At 37.4% G+C, this 19,904-nt stretch overlaps 1 protein-coding gene across 1 annotated transcript; it reads left to right on the plus strand.

The window, feature by feature from the left end:
• The first annotated feature begins 3,621 nt into the window (after positions 1–3,621).
• On the plus strand, positions 3,622–19,621 carry LOC150077996 (uncharacterized). Its single transcript, XM_090385350.1, has 5 exons — positions 3,622–3,700; positions 3,864–3,989; positions 8,793–8,986; positions 15,513–15,607; positions 19,545–19,621. Coding segments are annotated over exons 1-5 (480 nt in total). The 5' UTR covers positions 3,622–3,636; the 3' UTR covers positions 19,546–19,621.
• Positions 19,622–19,904: the final 283 nt, after the last annotated feature.

A 19,904-nucleotide genomic window follows, 5' to 3' on the forward strand; every position in this document is an offset into this window, starting at 1 on the left:
TATAGTAATTGTCCACTTGTAGTTTTTTATGTAATATTATTTTTAACATAACAGTAATTTCATTTACTCTTTGTTTTTTTTTTCTTTCTATCATTAAAAACAGTCTCTGTATGGTCTGAGGATGGGTCACGGAAATATTCCGTAAAAGTTACCTTAATACACAGTGATTTAGTTGTATAGCTAAATAAAATATCTTAATATTCACATGGTATAAAAGGACCATTACAGAAATCTATATTCCGTAAAATATCACCACATAACGTCCTTCTCTAACTATAAAAGATTCTTCTATCTTACCTAAATTATCTGTTACCTTCTCCTTTAAGATATAACTCTAGGGTACATTAGTGTGCACAGTGTTAGGGCCAGGCACCACCTCCAGTTTCCCATATTTACGCCATATGTACGCGGTGAAGAAACACAGTACTTCTGTAAATGTCAGAAAATATTCTATGCTGTATGTATAGTATTGTGTTGGTTTTACTTGTTGTGTTCTGGCATTTGGGTGTAGGGTCCTTGATGGGAACCCACGTTGCCCGCACACCCCGCTAGGCTGCTTATTATTCTATACTTTGTCTCCGCCATGGTCGCCTGGGCTTCCTGGACGGAGACAAAAAATATATAGAGCCGAGGGTGCATAGAATGAATTCCAGAGGGAAGGATATAGCTAGAAATATGGATGATGTGATGTCGGGAAAGGCAACCTCCATTAAGCGAAATGGAGATGATGTACAGGAGGAAGATAGATAAGACACACAGCAAGACAACTGAGTGTAAGTCACCATTAGCGATTCAGGTAGACCGAGGGCCATTGATCCCAAATCAGGTTAAGTCCGGTTGGCCAATTAGCTTAAGAAAGCTGAGGTCACCAATCAGATGTTAGGAGAGTTCCTATTCTGCGTTGGCAATAGGGTGTTCCGTCTGGTGAAACGTGTGCGTGTGTAAACTTAGTTAATAGTAGTAGTTTTCTTGTGTGACGTATGTGTTCATTTTCTTGACGGATGTCTTGTATAAATGTAAACAGGATGCTGTGGATGTCCTCAAAACGTTGGCAGGTATATACCAGATATTTAGACTCTTGTTTTTCACATGCACGGTAGGAATTGACTATGATTCACATGTAAGTTAAATTGTGGTTTATTAATGTGTCATGGAGTTAGGCAGGTGGGAAAAAGAAATCGAGACAACCAATTTGGATATTTTGGAAACACAGCATTTTCATCAGGTATAAATTTCTTACTGATGGGATCCTAGTACATTGCAGCCCATCTATCCTGCTAGAGCTGAAGTAGAAAGATGGCAGTTTGTTTATTTTCCTGCCTCATTTCGTTCAAGTTATTGATAGAGTGTCCGAAGATAGGTGCTGGTATGCCCCTTGATAGACAGCAAGGGAGACACCAGTGGAGTGATTTCCAATATCTGATCTCCTACACATTAGTTTGGAGTTGCGGCTCTCAGTCCATTTTTTCAGAAAACTATCTGCACAGCTATTTCAAATCAAAATTTACAAAAATGAACAATAACTGTTCAATGTATCTGAATATGATACTTTTTACATGGGCTGTGGTAACAAATTAATTTAGATACTATGAGAAACGGCAAAAAATTTATAGTTCTGTTTCATTCTGTGCCCAGCCATCTTTGCCTTGAAAGACAGCAAAAAAAAAAAAAAAATTCTTTCTTCTAATCTATTGATGTAAATTATACTTTATTCTTCGAGCAAAACATTTTAATTAGGCAAGTGATATTTTCAATGGATCTGCATCACACGCCTTTCCATTACATCTCGTTAGTGTTCTCTTGGACAGGAGATTTTCGTTAGGTCAGTCTATCGGTGTCACATTCTTTTGCCCAAAACATTCAGTCGTTTAGTTAGTTTTAATGTGGGGATGATCTCGTGAGGAACATGAGGCCTAACCCGGTGAAATTGCAGTTCTTACAAAACGGTTTATACCTTGTTGACCCATCCAAGGAAGGTTATGCGGATATAAGGTCCATGAAATTTAAGGACATTGGTTAAAATTAGCGAGCACAGTGGTTACAATCACGTATTCAACGCAACAGATGGAAAAAAACCGACTTTGAATCGCATCACTGACAAGAGGTAACATTTATGGCCTTTCCCACGGCCGAGCGACAGCGACGTCAAACTGTAGTTTTGGAGGAAGACTTTTCGCAGGCATGATAAGAAATACATATATAGTATATATATTTTTGTATCCCAACTGTGACACTGGATGTACTAAACATCTGAACAGTTAAACTAATGCGCAAGGAATTCAAGTGCCGTAATGGAACATGGTATGATCACCGTCCTCTTCAAGGTCTGTGGAAAAGACTTGAGTTCGAATTCTATGAAGGAAGAAAATAATTTTTATGGGCCTTTTTCACAACTTGCTGGAGTTAGTCGGTCTCAAGATAGGGCACCATGTTTTTTTGCCTGGCAACTCCGCTTTTTCGTACATCAAACAGCAAATCGACTACAGAATATCTGAAATTTACTGATTTTCAGTAAATTTCAGTCAATTTACTGATTTTCAGTAAATTGACGCAATATGGCCTAATTTGCTGATGCTCCCTAAACGTTTACTATAACAACAACAGAGAACCACACATTTTTCATTAAGGAACTGGCAAAATAGGTTAGAAGGAGTCATATAACTGGATACTGAAGAAACATACTCCTGTGGCTATGCGATATAATAAAAAATAATTCGAGTAAGAATTTAAAATTAATTTTTCTTGAAGCCCTTGGTTTTTTCTAAATTAATCACTAATTTCCAGCTACCCTATTACTCAATAAACGCTTTATAAACGAAAGAAATCCAATATTTTTTTCTATAACCTACTTTCTGAGTAAGAAAAAAATACAGAAAATTAGCTGCGAAATATATTTAACAGCAGAGGGAGTTTCATTTGTGTTTCTCAACTCTTTTTTTTAATTGAAGTACGATCATTATCCGCATGCTCGTGCACGCACACACATGCACACACACGCACACACACACACACACACACACACACACACACACACACGAGAGAGAGAGAGAGAGAGAGAGAGAGAGAGAGAGAGAGAGAGAGAGAAGATGGAATATGTGGCTGAAGCACTTCAATTGTAGAATGAGATGATTTTGTTTTCTCAAAAAATAAACGCAAAAAATAATACAATTCTTCTGAGTATATTATTATAATAAAGAAATTCACACAATATCTGTTATTTATCTTGCATTCTGCTTCGTGGATGTGTCTATTTATTTGTGTACAGTGCCATTATGATTAATTAAATTATGCCACATACAGAAGATTTTATTTCATTATTCAACGCACGTCATATTCATTAAAGGTATTGCCAATGCATCAAAAAACAGCATTGCCAATATAGCGCAATAGGCCAATATACTTTCATGTTAATATATATTTCGATAGACGAGAATGAGTCAAAGTCTGACTCTAGTTAATACGACATTCATACTGATACGCATGCCGAAAAACGTATGTCGTGGAAAATATTCATTGGCTGCTGGATTATTAACATTGCTATAAAAACGCCAATTCAGACTCCATGAAAAGAATCCAGGGAGCTCTTGGAAATCATTTAAATTCTTTGACTCGAAGATAATTTCCGAACGATCCACCATGAAAGGAATCATAGGTTTAGCTGTTCTGATAGTGTTCTACGCTCTGATATGTCAATGCACAGGTAAGTCGAACTTCTTTGGGAGTAACCAGGGTGTCAGAGTAATCAGTGAATACAATGTGATCTTCAATTCGATATTTATTAAGTGATTTTGTCCTGTGCTAATATCACAAAACAGAATTCATTGTAGTTAACTATATGTTTGTTTAATTATTATTTATATTAGGCGAGGATCCTGTCACTGTTAAATCATGTTCCCATCAACACTGCCCTGAGAATCCCGGTTGTTCCCCTGGTCATCCTCCTTGCGAAGTTAAACCAGGAGAAGTGTACTGCATCCACATTACTGGGGGTAAGAAATTTGTAATTTTATTCATAAAGAAATTCTGATAATTTCTGTCTTAAAATAATTAATAATTACTTACTGCAGACCGCTTTGATATCATTATATATATCTCGTATATGAGTATCTTTATTTAGCAACATAGAGGTTTAAACGCTCAAAGAAATGCATAGGGAATTTTATCCGTCCATTAATTTATACACTTCCCGATAAAATTAACAGAACACGTAGAAAACGTATTGTAACTCTATCAGCTTGCGGCAACCGAGACAAAATTTGATATGTTGGTATATGTTGTATACGTATATGTTGTATACGTTGATATGTTGTATACGTTGATATGTTGTATACGTAGAATAACAATCGAATTAAGAGACAACGGGAAACTTCGGACAGGTATAAGGGATATTTATAGGGGTTGTATAATAATTACAAAAAAACGTCACATTACAAAAGTCGATGCAAAATGCTCAAAAATATGCTAACATGATATCAGGACGGCGTATGATCTCCCTCCAACGGCTAAACTGGCCACTAAACTGCCACTTGTGAACCATTCTTGATAGCCGGGTGTCTACGAGATTACGGGGCAACAAATGACATTCTTCCGCCAGCGCAGGAATTGGATGTTGACTGGTCACCAAATGACCGAGGAATTGGCTTTTGGCCTAAAATGCGACGCTCAAGGGCATACCACCCATGTTCGAACGGATTTAAATCTGCTGATCGTGTTGGCAACGACAGTCATTGGAAATCTTCAGTGTCAATATAACTCTACCACATAATTTTCTGTATAGTGGCGTTGTTGTGCATAAAAAGAAAATCTGGACAAACCGCACTCCTAAAATCGCACAGAGGTTTCGAGGATTTGTTATCGGTACCTATGCGCAGTTACCATACCCATATCAAAAACCTGAAGAGAAGGGTACTGTCATTGACGCTTATTCTGCCCCATGGAGAACGCCACCTCCAACACCCTTTCTCTGTTGATGAAGGCATTGTACCGCATTCCTCGTTGTCTCCAGATGAAATAAAATATGGAATTCGTTTGTAGGCTAAAACAGGGCTCATCAAAGAACAGAACCGTACCCCATTTGTTAGGGCTCCAAGTCACATGTTCATGACACCAGTTTCGACGAGCTCTGCGGTGGTTTGTGGTTAATGGGATAAAAACCAGTGACTTCCCTGCGTAGAGTCCACTTGAATTGAGCCTTCTTAATACGGTCCGGTTGGAAGCGTTTTAACCTGCGGCCGTAGAAACTCAAGACACAGTTGATGACAGGACATCTTAGGGTTCTGCCTTGCTGTTATAGCCTGGCAGCAGTCTGTTCTGGTTTCATATTCCAGTGGCGACCTTGACCAGCTCTTGTTAAAATGGATCCTCTCACCTGAAACTGCTTTCATAGTGCCGAGAGTATACTGAGTTACACATTAAGCCAACGTGGCACTCCCCCTGCGGCAACCCTGCTTTAAGTTGTCCAACGTCCAACCATTTCAGAGGATCATGACTTGCCATCCTGCGTGAGGGAGATGTGGGTATTCCAATGAGTAAGCCAAAAGACGGCAATGAAGTGATGTGATAGCAACTCGTTTTTATAGGCATGAATAATTTGCATAATGTAAGCTCTGTAAGGTGGTAGATCTATTTATATTAGATACTCGCAATTTGCATGCCATGATGCATATTATATCAAATATTCTCATTAGGCAACACTGTTCACAATGAAATATTCAAGAAAAACATTTTGTTCTGTTAATTTTGTTGAGTAATGTATTTAGAAAATCTATCCACATCAGGTACATGAACGCAGCAGTTTTCGATTTTATTTAGTTGCAGAAGTAGTTTTTCTTCTCTTTACATTTCTTAAACATTTTTCATATATTAATCCCTCTGAAAAAACTAAATTTCATACTTTTTTTGAACTTTGTCATCCTTAAACAAGTAGAATCCATTGCAGCGCATTCACCTACAAATGCTTTTATTTTATTTTTTATTATTATTACATACAGAACAGGGCGACACCTCTTTAACACTAGAAGGAAAACAAGAAAAAAATCATCATAAAATAATATAAATAGTTTAAAAAGAATAGAAACAAACAAGACACAAAAATGAATTTATTCTTAAGACCATAAGAAAATACACAAATAAAATGTCACGAACTAGTAAAGTACAATTATGAAATAACGTACCGTTAATACATTTTAAAAATATTAGAAGTAAGAAAGAGTATCACTGAGAAACACAGAAATAGAGGTAGCTGTTAAATGGTTTAATTTTGTAAAATTCTGGGGAAATTTAGCCGCATTTTCATGAGTAAATCAAGAATAAAAGATCAATCTAATACAAATACATTTGAAGTGGATTTTAAGAGATCTATAAGAGTTAACAAAAGAATTTAAATGTAAAAATGATCTGGATCTAAAGTGTTTATTATATTTAAAATTTTATTTATTGGGTTTAACAGATCATAGTTCATTTTAATTTAATCATAAAAAGGTTCTTATTTCTTGTAAATCCTGAAGGTACGTGAAAGCTAATCAGTTGTAATAAGTCTGGACACAAAATCTTACTGTTAAGAAATTGAGGATTGCTAGCCCCCTGCATTTATATAGAGCCAGAAAATTATATTGCCCGAAGTATGAAAGGTCTGGCCTGGCCATCTAGCTTTAGAAACTGGTTAATAGCACAGCTCTGGATTTATAGGAAAGATAAAATAAGATTTTAATGTAAAAATCTGAGGGATGAAAATCTGATGGAACGGATAGGTTAAAAAAAAAGTGTAGAAATTTAGACATTAAAATGTTGAGACCACACTCCAAAATATATGTGCAATTTGATCTAGATCTTTAGAATAATCTTTGCTTTGTATTTCGATTAGTTTTTATATCCGTCTCCTCGTAAATCTCCGTATTTGACAATGTTTTTCTGCAAGGGAAATGTAAAACGTCACATTCTGGTTACAAGTAATTGGAAGTCATTTAAACTTTTTCGCAAAAGCATTCGAAATTGCCGATGGATCTCTTATATACTCAGCGTTCAAGTGTATTGATCGAATAATTCAGGTCTTAGTTGATCTCAATGAAGTGATCATCAACCAAAATGGTTTGACATCATTATGAGATTTTATCCTGTTGAGAACAGAGTTTACGTACTTTTTATTCGATTTTTTTAGACAATTCCTTGGATCTATTTGTTTCACAACGGTAGGGAAGTCGAGATTCGTCAGTTCTGCTATCTCCGTCGGTCTGTCTGAACAAGCAGGTGAAATAGGTGCACGCATTAATACTGCATCAGTACATTTAGTGACAGTGGGTAAGTCGGTATTCTCCATTTCAGCTTTTTTCTCCGTTTTATCTGAACGATCATGTAGTTGTTTTATATTCCTTCGTGGGCCTTCGTTTGATACAGAGCTTCATGTCAGGAATGAGAGCGATCATAAGGATTGTTGTCTGCAGTAGGAACGATAGCTTTTAGGGGAAGTGTCCGGTGGATAATCACATCTTGAATGCCTTAAAGTTTGTTCATCTCTTAAATTTTGTGTTAAAATTGGACGAACAGTTTGATTTCGTCTAGGCCATTCGAGATAACTTCAATTCAGATTATAGGACCGTCAGGATGACACTGAGGTATAGGTAAAAATAGAGGAGACATCGGATCATTTTTTTCTTTTCGTTGAATCCGTCAATAACTTCCTTTTAACTTGTATATTTCTTAGTACTGAGTTTGTTTGTATTAAGGATTTTAATATGGCGTGATTTGTATTATTGCATTCACTAATTCATAATCTGTTCCGTCAATTCCAGCTTCATTGACTGCTGGTTATTAAGAATTTTATCAAAGCTGTTCCGATGTATTTCGCTTTTTCAGGGAATTCTTCCAATTGTGATTGCAGGTGTAAAGTAGAGACAGTATTTTTCTTCGTTGTTTTCATATAGCATCCTAAAATGCTTGAATTAAATTAAAATAGAATCTATCAACGATTGATGAAATTAATTTATTAATAATTAATAATCAATTTATCGTCGTAGCTATCATCTAACTTTAAGGATTTTGGATTACGAATAGTATTATCCAGATAGTCGTCTGTATCTGAGGACTTTACCAAAGAACGAGGAGTCTACGGGAATATTTTCCATCAATGTGGTGGAGAGAGAGAGAGAGAGAGAGAGAGAGAGAGAGAGAGAGAGATAAGATTTTGATTCCTTCATGCCTTGCAACGAAACATTTTGCGTGAGGCTTTCCTTTTTTCTTCTCATATTTCACACCCCTGCACGGGAGACAAAAGGTTCCCTTCCAGACTGAAACTGTAAGGGTCATAAGTTTGCATATGACAAGGTTTCAATGATTTTATATCTTTCATTTTCGCAAATATTTAACTTCAGAAACAATAATAATAATTAATAATTTTTCTGTTTATACTCCGGGACGACCAAACGGTCAGAGGAATTTCAAGATTTCAATAGATTTCAAGAAAATTGTTATAGATATTTTAACAAGAGAATTAAAAAGAGAATTACATTCAACCATATAATTCTCTTTTTAAAAACTTCTAACGTTCAGAGGATGGCAATAGATTTAATTTTTTTTGGGAATAATCTAAACTTCCTTAACAATACTGAAGGAAAAATTCATTTTACACGCATTTTCTTAAAGAATGCAGCTCATCGGTTTGTAAAATTCCTAGATCATGATTCAATTTCTTAACTCCCGAGTAAATCATTTATTTATATATAATTACCTAATTGCGTTTATAAATTCCTTAAGAAATTTAGGATATAACTTTAATTATGTTCCCTTTTGTATTTCAGTCGTGAACAGAGTACTTGGAATTATATTAAGTATCTTAGGTACTGTGAAAGCGTGCCCAAGCAGTGGTGGTTCATGTACCGACTGTCAAGTAAAAAATATTACGTGTAATGGAAAACCGTGTGAAGGATTAGACTTAATTATCAACTTAGAAGTAGACTTCCTTATTTGTTACGAACTCCCTCCTGGACTTCAGGTAAGCAGTAGATTGTATGTACTTTTAATCATGTGCTTTCTGTGAAAACAATTCATCTCCCGGTACTCTTCTACCAACCTTAACACGAATTTAGAACTATGCTTTTGATTAAAACTATATGGGATTTTGACATTGTCTCTGACATCGAATGAGATATTCACATAATTGGGAAGTTAAAAAGTATGTATTTGTGGAAAAAACTAAATTACAGCTTTTATTTTGGAAGGCTCGGTTCATCCTTCAACCCGTGATGCTGTCCAGCGCGCTCACATAAAATGGTACAGTACAAAACTGCACAAAAAATGATACGTTTGATTCCCCACAGTTCATGTCACCGAACTGTTGGGAATCTGACCAGAAAATCTGGTCAAAAGCTGATCAGAGACGGACCATCGCCATGAATATTCTAATAGCCCCTGAAATCTTGAAAAAGAATCAAGCAAGATTTGAGCGATCAACTACAAAAAAAAAAAATAAATAAATAAATAAATAAATAAAAAGTAATAATACGTAAAACACCAAACCACAACTAGAGGAGGAAGCGTAAGAAGTATAATTCGGAGCAATTAGAGAGAGGGGTAAAGAATAGAAAAATATGAACGCCAGAATTCGACATAATAGACCCCCATAGAGACCAGCACCATACCGGAGTAGAGACCTAATTGAAATTTGTTGCAATTCACATACCATGCAATAGAAGAATAATACAGATTAGCTAAACAACAATGAAGTAACGATGGGACACATCCGTACAGCCGTATACAATCCTGCTGTAGCAGCCACTAGAATCGACGGAGGAGAAACTGGAGAACAACAGACCAAGAAACGCAAAAACGAGAAACCATCAGCATGGTAAAGAAGGCTTCAGAAGTATTTAGAAGAGATCAGAGTCAAGACAGTCCAGATAACTTAGTACTATTGTGGAAACAGAAGCAAGAAGCAGATCCGAAAAACGAAGATCATCCTAAAGAAAGACGATACTTGCAGCAAACACGATACCAAATATCACAGACGAGAGGAATATCTAGACATCGTGAAGCTGCATCATAGCGCCAACACAGAGAGGCACTCAGACGAAAACAAACAACCGGAATTTCAACGAAAACCAAAGTGCCTTCTATTGAAGCAACGGATAAGATGAAAAGGAGGGTAACGGACCACCCGACGAGAAGACTATCGGGGAAATCCGGGGCACCCTAGGATCATTAAGGTAAGGTATAACTCCTAGATCACTTACGCTGAACAAGACGTTCAGCAGCACACACACATGAAGCTAGCGGAGCAGATCATCCAATGAGAAGGCACCACGAAACAATCGCAGAGTAATTGATTCAAGGAATAACCTAACTGCAGGCACCAAAAATTCGGCAAAACAATCCGGTCACCTGTCATCCATTAATGTAAAAGTTCCTGACCACATACATAACTAAGAAGACCTCAGACCACTTTCAGAGCCAGAGTATTCTGCTTGAACAATACAAGTGATGCAAGCAGATGAGCAAAGGATGTATGAAGCAATTTACAATCGATGCGGCAGTTTAAGGAGCAAGCCTACAAGATTCACCGTAACCTATACACTGCCCATATCTACTACCTCAAGTAACTACGTGCACTATAGCTGGATGACACAGATGGAGAATGTCTACAAAATCAACCGGACTGTAACAAATTCTCTATAAGCAACCATGATGAAATGGAGGACCACCATCAAGTTGACGAAAATCGCAACCAAAGTGATCACCGTCAGGAGAGAATCTTCCAGAGGAGAGAAACTTAAGCACCTATACGTCCACTCTAGACTGGTGTTCAGTACATGCACAAGATCAAGCTCTACGCGGAAACCAGCAAGCAACTACACCAGCTACTCCGGGTCAACCAAAAATTCAGCACTGATCACAAGAGGGAATTCGGACTGCATCTGAGAAGAGGAACTAAATTGAGAGATAACGACTGATAAACAGATCGAAGCAATGATAGAGAACAATTATATACCAGCAAGTACCTGGGGATGATGCAAGCTGAACATCTAGAACAAAAGGAATCAAGGAGACTATAAATAAGAAATAAAAACAAAGTTAAACGGAGGGAACATCAAAGCCATAAAAGCCTGCACTATCCTAGGACTAACGTACTCCACTACCACTTTGCTGGCGTAGGCCATGAGAAGAAGCAGACGATAATGATAGACATCTGCCATCACTATCCGATATCGGCCGCCGAGAGAATGACCATAGGCCGGAAAACAAAAGAATTTGGTTTTCCAGACCTCATTGAATAAATGAATAAACCGATCAAAAACCTGAAAGATTATTTGGAGAAAAACAGAGCGACAATCTACCATGCCACAAGGAAGACAGGTAAACGACACAGTCCTCTTAACCTCAACAGTGAGACATCAACCAGTTAGATGGAACAAACAATGGCAGAAAAATATCGAGTTCAAACTGTCAGCCTCAACTACCTTCGAGGGCATCTTGTTCGAGATATCAAAGACTCGCTGGCTAAAAGATAACTTCCTACAATCTAAGGTAAACATCAGGCGCTTTAATTTTAATTTATATCCCCTAGTGCTGCAATTATTTAGAACAGTGAAAATGGGCAAAGAAATCACTCGATGGCATGCACAACATTGAACTTCGTCAAGTCTACACAGATAAAGAAAATTCCAACGCAGGGTAGACTATCGGGACTCTCTTCCTCTGGACTGAGGAATTCATGCTCTTCATCTAAGAGACCAGGTTATCAACACCAGGAACTATAGAAAATATATCGTGAAGGAACTCGGAGTGACAAATGACACATGTCGACGGTGTCACCTTGCTCGAAATATAATCGAGCACACCACCTCATGATGCACGGCACTCGTAGCACATTCATAGAGACAACTAGGGTGCCAGGATAAAACATAAGGCACTAGAGAAAAAATAACAGTTTATCAAAAAAAGTAAACCGCATTATAAGTACGAACTCTAAGCTGTACTAAACACCCCGACTCACAAACAATGCTGGGACGGCGCCATAACAATGGACAAGACGATCCTACACAACAGAGCATAGGTATTATACTTCTAGTCGAAAAGAAGGAAATAGCTTCCGAACTAATCGATATAGCATTGCCCAACACTAGAAACCGCCAAATCTACAGAAAACTCAACAGGAAACGTTCAGGAAGCACACAGATCTTAGACAGGAGGTCAAAGCGATGTGGCATGTGGAAAAAGTAACAACCATCCCGATCATCATGTCAAGCATCTGCGTGGTGCCAAAGAACCTCGAGAAAGTCGCAATCCTGAACACCTCTAATATAGTCAGACAGTTCCTCGATCAATAATAATTGCATACGACGCACCTCGTACCAGTACTCCTCCCGGGATGAGAGAAATATCCCTAAAAAAAGGAAAGAAAGAGATGTTAATAATAATAATAATAATAATAATAATAATAATAAAGTGTACCGTAATGAAAGAAAGTGAACCGTACTAAAAGTACGAACCCCAAGCAGGACTAGAGACCCCAACCCACAAGCGTACTCGAACCGCGCCATAATAACGGATAAGACAATCCCGCACAACAGACCGGACATAACCCTTATGGACAAGAAGGAAGAGGCTACATATCTGATTAACATAGTATCCAACACTGGCAAACTGCAGAAAACTCATGGAGGAAAAAGCAGGAAGTACACCAACTTCAGACAGGAGGACAAAGAGATGTGGCATATTAGACAAGTAACAACCATCCCAATCATCGTGTCAACCACAGTGTAAGACAAAAAGTCTTACAAATTAAATTAAATGTCTATATAATTAATGATAGAACGCTAGATTGAGTGATATTATAGACCTTACAAGAAAACACTTAAAGTCACAAATATTGTTTAAGATAATGGGTCTCGCGCTAATGGAATTAATTTAAGAGAAGGTTAAATTTAATGTACAAGCAACTATACCGTGAAAATAAACTTCAGAAAGAAATATACGATCAGCGCCCACTACCTGAAGCAGCAAGTGAAGATAACAAGACGAAACAGTGGGGGGGTTAATTGATGGCATGGCTAGGGACGGAGTGCTCCAGAGATTACAATAGGGGTACCAGGTGTAAGCGGTTTTGTTTACTGCAAACAGAGCGGGTGTGGTCATTTTAAAATTAGGCGAGACGAATCAAGAAAATGGACGCAGATGTTTTCCGGATGGATTCTGAGCTCCGAAATTTCTGGTCATTTCCAGAATATTCGAGAATTCTCTAGAAACGGAAGTTCTTTCTACACCGGAAGGAACTCGGCCTTCCTGTCATGTGTCATAGGCAAATGAGAATGGAGACGATGATGGTCAGATAGAAGTGATTGGTTGAGGAAAGGAGGGGCGTTACTAAATTTTGGGAAATAAAAGGGGAAAAGCGCGTGCAAAACGGATGTGAAAAGGTTTTTTTTCGGAGGTGATAAAGTTTTTTTGGAGATGATAAAGTTTTTCGGAATGTGATAAAGTTTTTTTGGAAATGATAAAGTTTTTCGGAAGGTGATAAAGTTTTTTTGGGAGTGATGAAGTTTCTTTGGAGGGCGAAAAGGGTGTTTTTGGAAAGATAGGCCCAGGAAACAGTCCCCGGAAGCGATCTACCAGTAGAACCAGTTATGGTGAGTTCACTAAATTCTGATAGTTTTAATAAAGTGTAGATAAGTTACAGAAAGGGGAACTTTCTCGAGATGAAACATAGAAGTCCGAAAGCGTCCACCGAGAGATATATTTGAAAGGAGGACAGCGAGATAATGCTAACAGAAGAACACCGTACCGTCCTGTAGAAATAAAGTGATGGGAAGCGACTCCTACTGAATGATCCGGCACAGCAAAGAAGGATACGACACCAGGATGATCGGCAAAGCGAAAAGTGTCCCTGGCAAAGTTTAGCATTCCAGATGAACGTTCCCAAACCAATGGAGGACCCGATGCAGAGTAGAAAGTCACAGGCCACACGTTGTATTAGCGGTAAGATCCAAATCCCCAGAAGTAAGTGGTTAAACAACGAATTTACCTCTGTGTAATTGCAAAGGACTGCAGGGAAGATAGATAAATATTAAGTGAGATTTAGGGAAACATACAGTTAATTAAATGCATGTTGTATAGATAAGTAAGGAAATATCATAGAAATAGTTTAATGAAGGATGATTTACAGTTGTGGTCTATTTACCGATCAATTAATGGAGTAAAAGTAATAATTTTGGACGGGTTAGCCTATAGAGCAGGTACAGTTGTATGTTATTTATATAATGTTACTGAAGTAGAGAAATTAGTTGCTATATGCTGAAGATTACCTGAGGGAATGAAGAAATAAATAATCCCATGTATATTTCATTAACATGTAACTTTAAAGTGCTGGGGAGAGAATAGAATAGAATAGTTTGTAAAGTGGACATAATTCCAGAAGAAGAATTGTTTCAACCATGAAGAAGAATGTAGGATTGTGCTAGATAGGTATGAAAAAGGAAGATATAAATAAATAAATAACAAATGCCAATTGTAATTAAGAAAGAGTTAAATTAAACTGATTGTACGAGATGTTAGTGGGCCTATAGTAAGAAGAAGACGATGGATGGGAGAGCCTAATGACCAGGAACGTGATCCATGCCCTGTACCTATATATGAAGTGAATAATGTGTAATGATTTGTCTTATCTTTTATTTGTAAGTATGTATAATAAACTGATTGTATTTCACTTAATGCAAATAGTGTTTGGCCATTTCTGAACTCACAGCACAATCCAATGGAGGAGTGATCTAATATAGGAACTCCCGCAGAACCGGAATTCTTCTGTGAGCTAACAAGTCAGATGCAAAGTGGGGATAATAAAGTAATACAAATAATAAAAATAGAAAGTAAAAAAAAAATATATATATAATACATATATATAAAACCCCACCCCCACAACAGGTATGGTGCTAAAAACCCTACATAACAGCCTAGCAGCAATAGGTCTCCCAGCGAACACCTACAAGGAACTCGAGAAAGCCGCAATCCTGTACACCTGTAGGTCAGTCAGAGAGTTCCTCGACCAACAATACCACGAGATATAACAACAACCACCCTGTGTACTTGGTAGCAATATCCATCACGAGATGGAACCCTCAATCAGGGAGAAAATAATAATAATAATAATAATAATAATAATAATAATAATATTGTTATTATTTGTTACAGTTATTAATTTATTGTTAAAGTTATTTCATGAATAATGAAAAAGCAATGTTCAATATTGTTGACGAGTAAGCGTAACCCAACCCGCACTGAGCAGCTAAAGCTCTCTTCTGGAATGCAAATTTAATAAACATCATCATGACCTAGCGATAAAATTAACAATATTTTCGATATAATCTATGTTTTAGACATATTTTTTTGTGAATTAATTTATCTCTATATATTTCTTTTAAAAATGAGTGTTCACAGAATAATTTTTATAACTTTTGTTTAAGCAATTCAAATTCAATTACGTCAATTAATTCAAAGTTTTTCTGGTTTTCTTTTTTACTTTATTTTAGGGTTTATTCGACCTTACTGTAAGCATTTTCGTCACCATCTCCCTTATTGTAGAACTGCTCCTTTGTTCCATCACAATTCCATTGAATTGCATTTGGTAAGTAAGATTTTGAATCCCCTTTCTTCTATCCTCCCAATGAGTGAATTTTTAGTATCATCGTTTTAAAGATGCCCGTTATTTAGCACCTTCCACATTAAATCACGAACGCTAATGTGGTCACTAATTTCAGTATATATATATATATTTTTTTTTTTTTTTTTTTATGAAAACCACAAACATGAGAGGTATTAGAACCTATAGTACTTAACACCGTGCTTGGGTTGGAGGTTGAGAAGACGAAAGAAGATATTTGTTGGCATTGGACTTGAACTTCTGAGGACTATAATTTTCAGGAAATATGTTTGAAGGAAGGTTGTTCCAGAAAACGGCAGTTGAATGAATAAAAAAAAAGGAAGATGAAAAGTTGGTTCTGTGAGTTTGAAGTTGGACAGTAAATGGATGTTGGCTGGTGGCGGCACGTGTTCGGACTATTTTGAAAGAGATAGCCAGAATTATAGAAGCCACTTCAGAAGAACAGTGCCCATGGAAGTATCTGTAGAAGAGGCATGCAGCAGAAACAGTACGTCTATAAGACAGTGAGTGGAGAGACTCTGTTAGAGATGAATCATTAATTAACCTAACTGCCCTCTTCTGAACGGAATCTAGAAGCCTAAGAGAGGTTTCGGGGACACCACCCCAATGTGGGAACAATATTCCATAGTAGGGCAGTTTGAGATTTGTACAGAGTGAACAGCCGTTTGGCAGAAAAGTAATGCCGAGAGCCAAAGAGAAAACCAAGTTTTATAGATGCAGAGGAAGCAATATTTGTAATGTGCTTGTGCCACGAGAAATTAGAAGTTAGGGTATTCCCCAAAAGAGATATATCATTTTGCCTAGAAATCGGAGTGTCACCAAAGATAATCATAGGAGCAGAAGAATCCTTTTCTGTGAGATATAAGACAAGACTGAGTTTTAGAAGGATTGAAATCAATCCTTCTAAATAAGGATTTAGAAGGAAATAATTGCGGTTATTCAAGAAGTTGAAGCTGATTCAGCAGGGGCTCTTTTCTCAAACTGGAAACTGGAATACAATGTACTACCATCAGCAAAACTTTGGACAGGATTTCCGATCAATGAAAGAAGGTCATTAATATAGAAAATGGAAAAGAATGGAGGGAAAGAACTAAACCTTAGTATACACCAGCATTAGTGGAGAATTTAGAAGACAGAGAGCCATCTACCATCACCCTCCGTGAGCGGTCAGAGAAAAAACTGGATAACCAATTACAAAAAACAGTTGGCAAACCATTAGATAGACGCTTGTTTAGAAGAGCTTTATGCCAAACACGATCGAAAACCTTTGAGATGTCAAGAGCAACAACTGCTTGTGTTTCACCGAACTTTTCCATTGAATTTGTTCATAAATGGGTAACATAAGCCAGAATATCCCAGTGGGTTGACACTGATGGAATCCATACTGGCGATCGCTGATCAGACGGAAAGTTTCTAGGTAGTTTAAGAGTTGGCGGTTAATTGATTTCTCCAATACTTTAGAAAGAGTAGAGGTAACTGCAATGGGACGATAATTGGATGGGATAGATTTGTCACCATTTTTAGGAACTGGCTATATATGAGCAAATTTCTAAGAAGAAGGAAAAACACCTTTGGAATAAGGAAGTGAAAAAAGGCGGAAAATAACAGAAGTAAGTCCAGGAGCACAGGTTTTGAGAATGATGAATTTGACGAATCTTGATGCTTTCTTAGCATCAAAATTCGTCAAAATCCTTCTGATATCCTTTTGATGGAAGTCCACAGGAGGCATTGAATGGAGCGCTTTAGGAATGGTGGTAGGTGTTTCACCAAGATCATTCATACACAAGTTGGAAGGAAAATGAAAGGCTAGCAGGTCAGCTTTATCCTTGGCTGCAGTGAGAACAGAACTATGTGGTTTGGACAGAGATTGGAGCAGAAAGGGGCAAAAGAGCTGCCAATAGCTTTGGCAAGAGACCAGAATGCTCGCCTACCATTAGGGCAAGAAGCAAGAAGCAAGTTTTCTACTCTTAGCCTGTTCAAACTCTAGTTTGGACTGATTGACAGCTGCTTTACAATTGTTGCAAGGTTTGGTGTAGGCAGAAAATGAAACTGAAGAATTAGAAACGAGCCAATTACGATATGCAAAGTTCTTCTCTTGAACAGACGTAGCACATTTATTGGAAAACCACTGTTTAGATAAAAGACAAGATTTTAAAGTGTAGTGTGGGATAAAGGATTCCATTTCTGCAAGAATAATTTCACTGACACGATCTAAGGAAACGTTGATCAGAAGTTTTGAAACAGTAATCCAAACAAGCGAAAGAAGGAAAGAAATCTTGCAGGTCATCCCATTTTGCATTCTTGTAATGCCAGACAATACGAGGTTGGTGACAGCCATGAGATAATGGCTCCATTGGAGACGACACAATCACCAAGTTTTGATCTGAAGTGCCTAAAGGACTGCTCGCTTCGACCGTGTACTTAGAAGGGTTGTTTGTGAGAAAAAGATCAAGCGTGTTGGCTGTGTGATTAGGATTGTCCGGTATTCTTGTTGGTAAATAAACAATCTGTGCAAGGTTATTAGTAATCGCAAAGGCCTCAGCATCTCGACCAGCCGGGTCGGTGTTACTAGAAAACGGAAGCCAACTGGAGTTGTGAACATTAAAGTCACCAAGGAAAATTACCTCACCGTTAGAAAAGTTGGACTACAGAAAGTCGCAAGTGGCAAAGAGAAGTCAACGAACTACAAGTGATTAGTGAAGATGGGGAACGGTAGAGACAACAGATGAATTTGACACAGTGAGGTAGAGAGATTTTCAGCCAGAGAAGATCGAAGGGAGGAGATTCCAAATTACCAAGTCTCTGACAGCGAATATCAAAACGGAATATGCCCCCCGGATTCACACTACTGCAGAAGTACCACCTTTGAGGCGATATCATACAGCGAATAATTCGGGCAATTGAGATGAGCAGTAGTTGAATCAACCGATAACTGAGATTCTGTCGGAAAACGTACATGGGGTTTGGTAGACTGCTAGTGGAAATGGACATCGTTGAGATTAGAATTGAGACCACGTATATTTGTGAAATGAATTAGGAAGTGGTTGGGAGGTTTAAATCTTTTCGCAGATAAGCTTGCTATATTAGTTTGACAATTTATGGTGTATTCAATAGTAAGAAAAAGTGAGTGGGACATGTTGTATGAAGTAATGAAAATTTTGGATATGGCGTACACATGGTAAGAATATACCCAGTTCCTTGGCATAACGTGGCCTCGACAATGCCTCCCCCCCCCATTCACATTACTCGGACTTCTTCCAGTCACTATCTGGCAGTGTAGAGGTATCAAGATTAGCTGATCCGCTAGCTGATCCGTAAGCCTCCTAGAGAGTTTCCAATAGGTTCGCTACAGTGTACTAACTAGGGGCCGGCTTGCGAACGCCGTTTTAGAGCTGTACCCTCGAAATATAAGGAATATTGGATCTCGCCACGATATTCATCATAACCTCAAAAGTCATCAATCATACTTCATGATGGAAGTGATGGAAAGGGTTTATCGGAACTTAGCTCTGGTGACTAAACATGGGTTCCACCAATTCAAGCTTCCAATAAGCAAAGTGGAAGTATTGCACCCGTTGATGAGAGTCAAATACCACACATATACATATATATATATATTCATTCAATAATATTTATATGCGCATATTTGTTTTCCCGAGATGTTTATTCCTAATTTTAAAAAAATGAATTTATATCCTTGATGTGGCCTACCTTTTTAATAAAGTGTGTGGTGAAGTATATTATATGAAATGTTTCTGGAATTATTTGCTAAAATGATAAAATTCTTTTAAAAAGTGGAAGCACAGTTTTTATAGCTGTAAAAATACACAGCGCTGTTCAAGTAATTTAATTTTATTTTGTGAATTAAGTCATGTAATAACACGAGTTTCTTTATTTACAGATTTCCCGTAGATAATTTGGAGTTGAATTAATGGCGATAGACAGGCAATAAAGCACTATATCATTTTGAGAGCCAATATAGCATTATATGAACACGGATATTTACTTTTGAAGAAGGAAGGACATTATTGCACATATCAATTTTCACTGTTGATTTTGTCGTAACCATAAAATGTTATGATTTAATTAAATTTTCACTTTCTTCTCATACGTATTTCTAATGGTACTTGATATGGATATTTTGAATTAAAATTGCAAATAAATGTTTGAAAAATAAGTTTATTTGGTTTACTCTCAAAATGCCCAATTTATTTTAAGTCTCTCTCTCTCTCTTTCTTTGCGAAAAAGAAGCCACAATCCC

The sequence above is a fragment of the Mastigoproctus giganteus genome, chromosome 11 (assembly GCF_048544385.1).
Source record: "Mastigoproctus giganteus isolate SK-2022 chromosome 11, ASM4854438v1, whole genome shotgun sequence".
NCBI lineage: Eukaryota > Metazoa > Arthropoda > Arachnida > Uropygi > Thelyphonidae > Mastigoproctus > Mastigoproctus giganteus.

Excerpts from the sequence above, each read along its gene's own strand:
- LOC150077996 (XM_090385350.1), top strand. The coding sequence starts at position 3,637 with ATGAAAGGAATCATAGGTTTAGCTGTTCTGATAGTGTTCTACGCTCTG. Across the intron at positions 3,701-3,863 it reads TCTGATATGTCAATGCACAG|GCGAGGATCCTGTCACTGTT; the intron begins GTAAGTCGAACT and ends TATTTATATTAG. Across the intron at positions 3,990-8,792 it reads CTGCATCCACATTACTGGGG|TCGTGAACAGAGTACTTGGA; the intron begins GTAAGAAATTTG and ends TTTGTATTTCAG.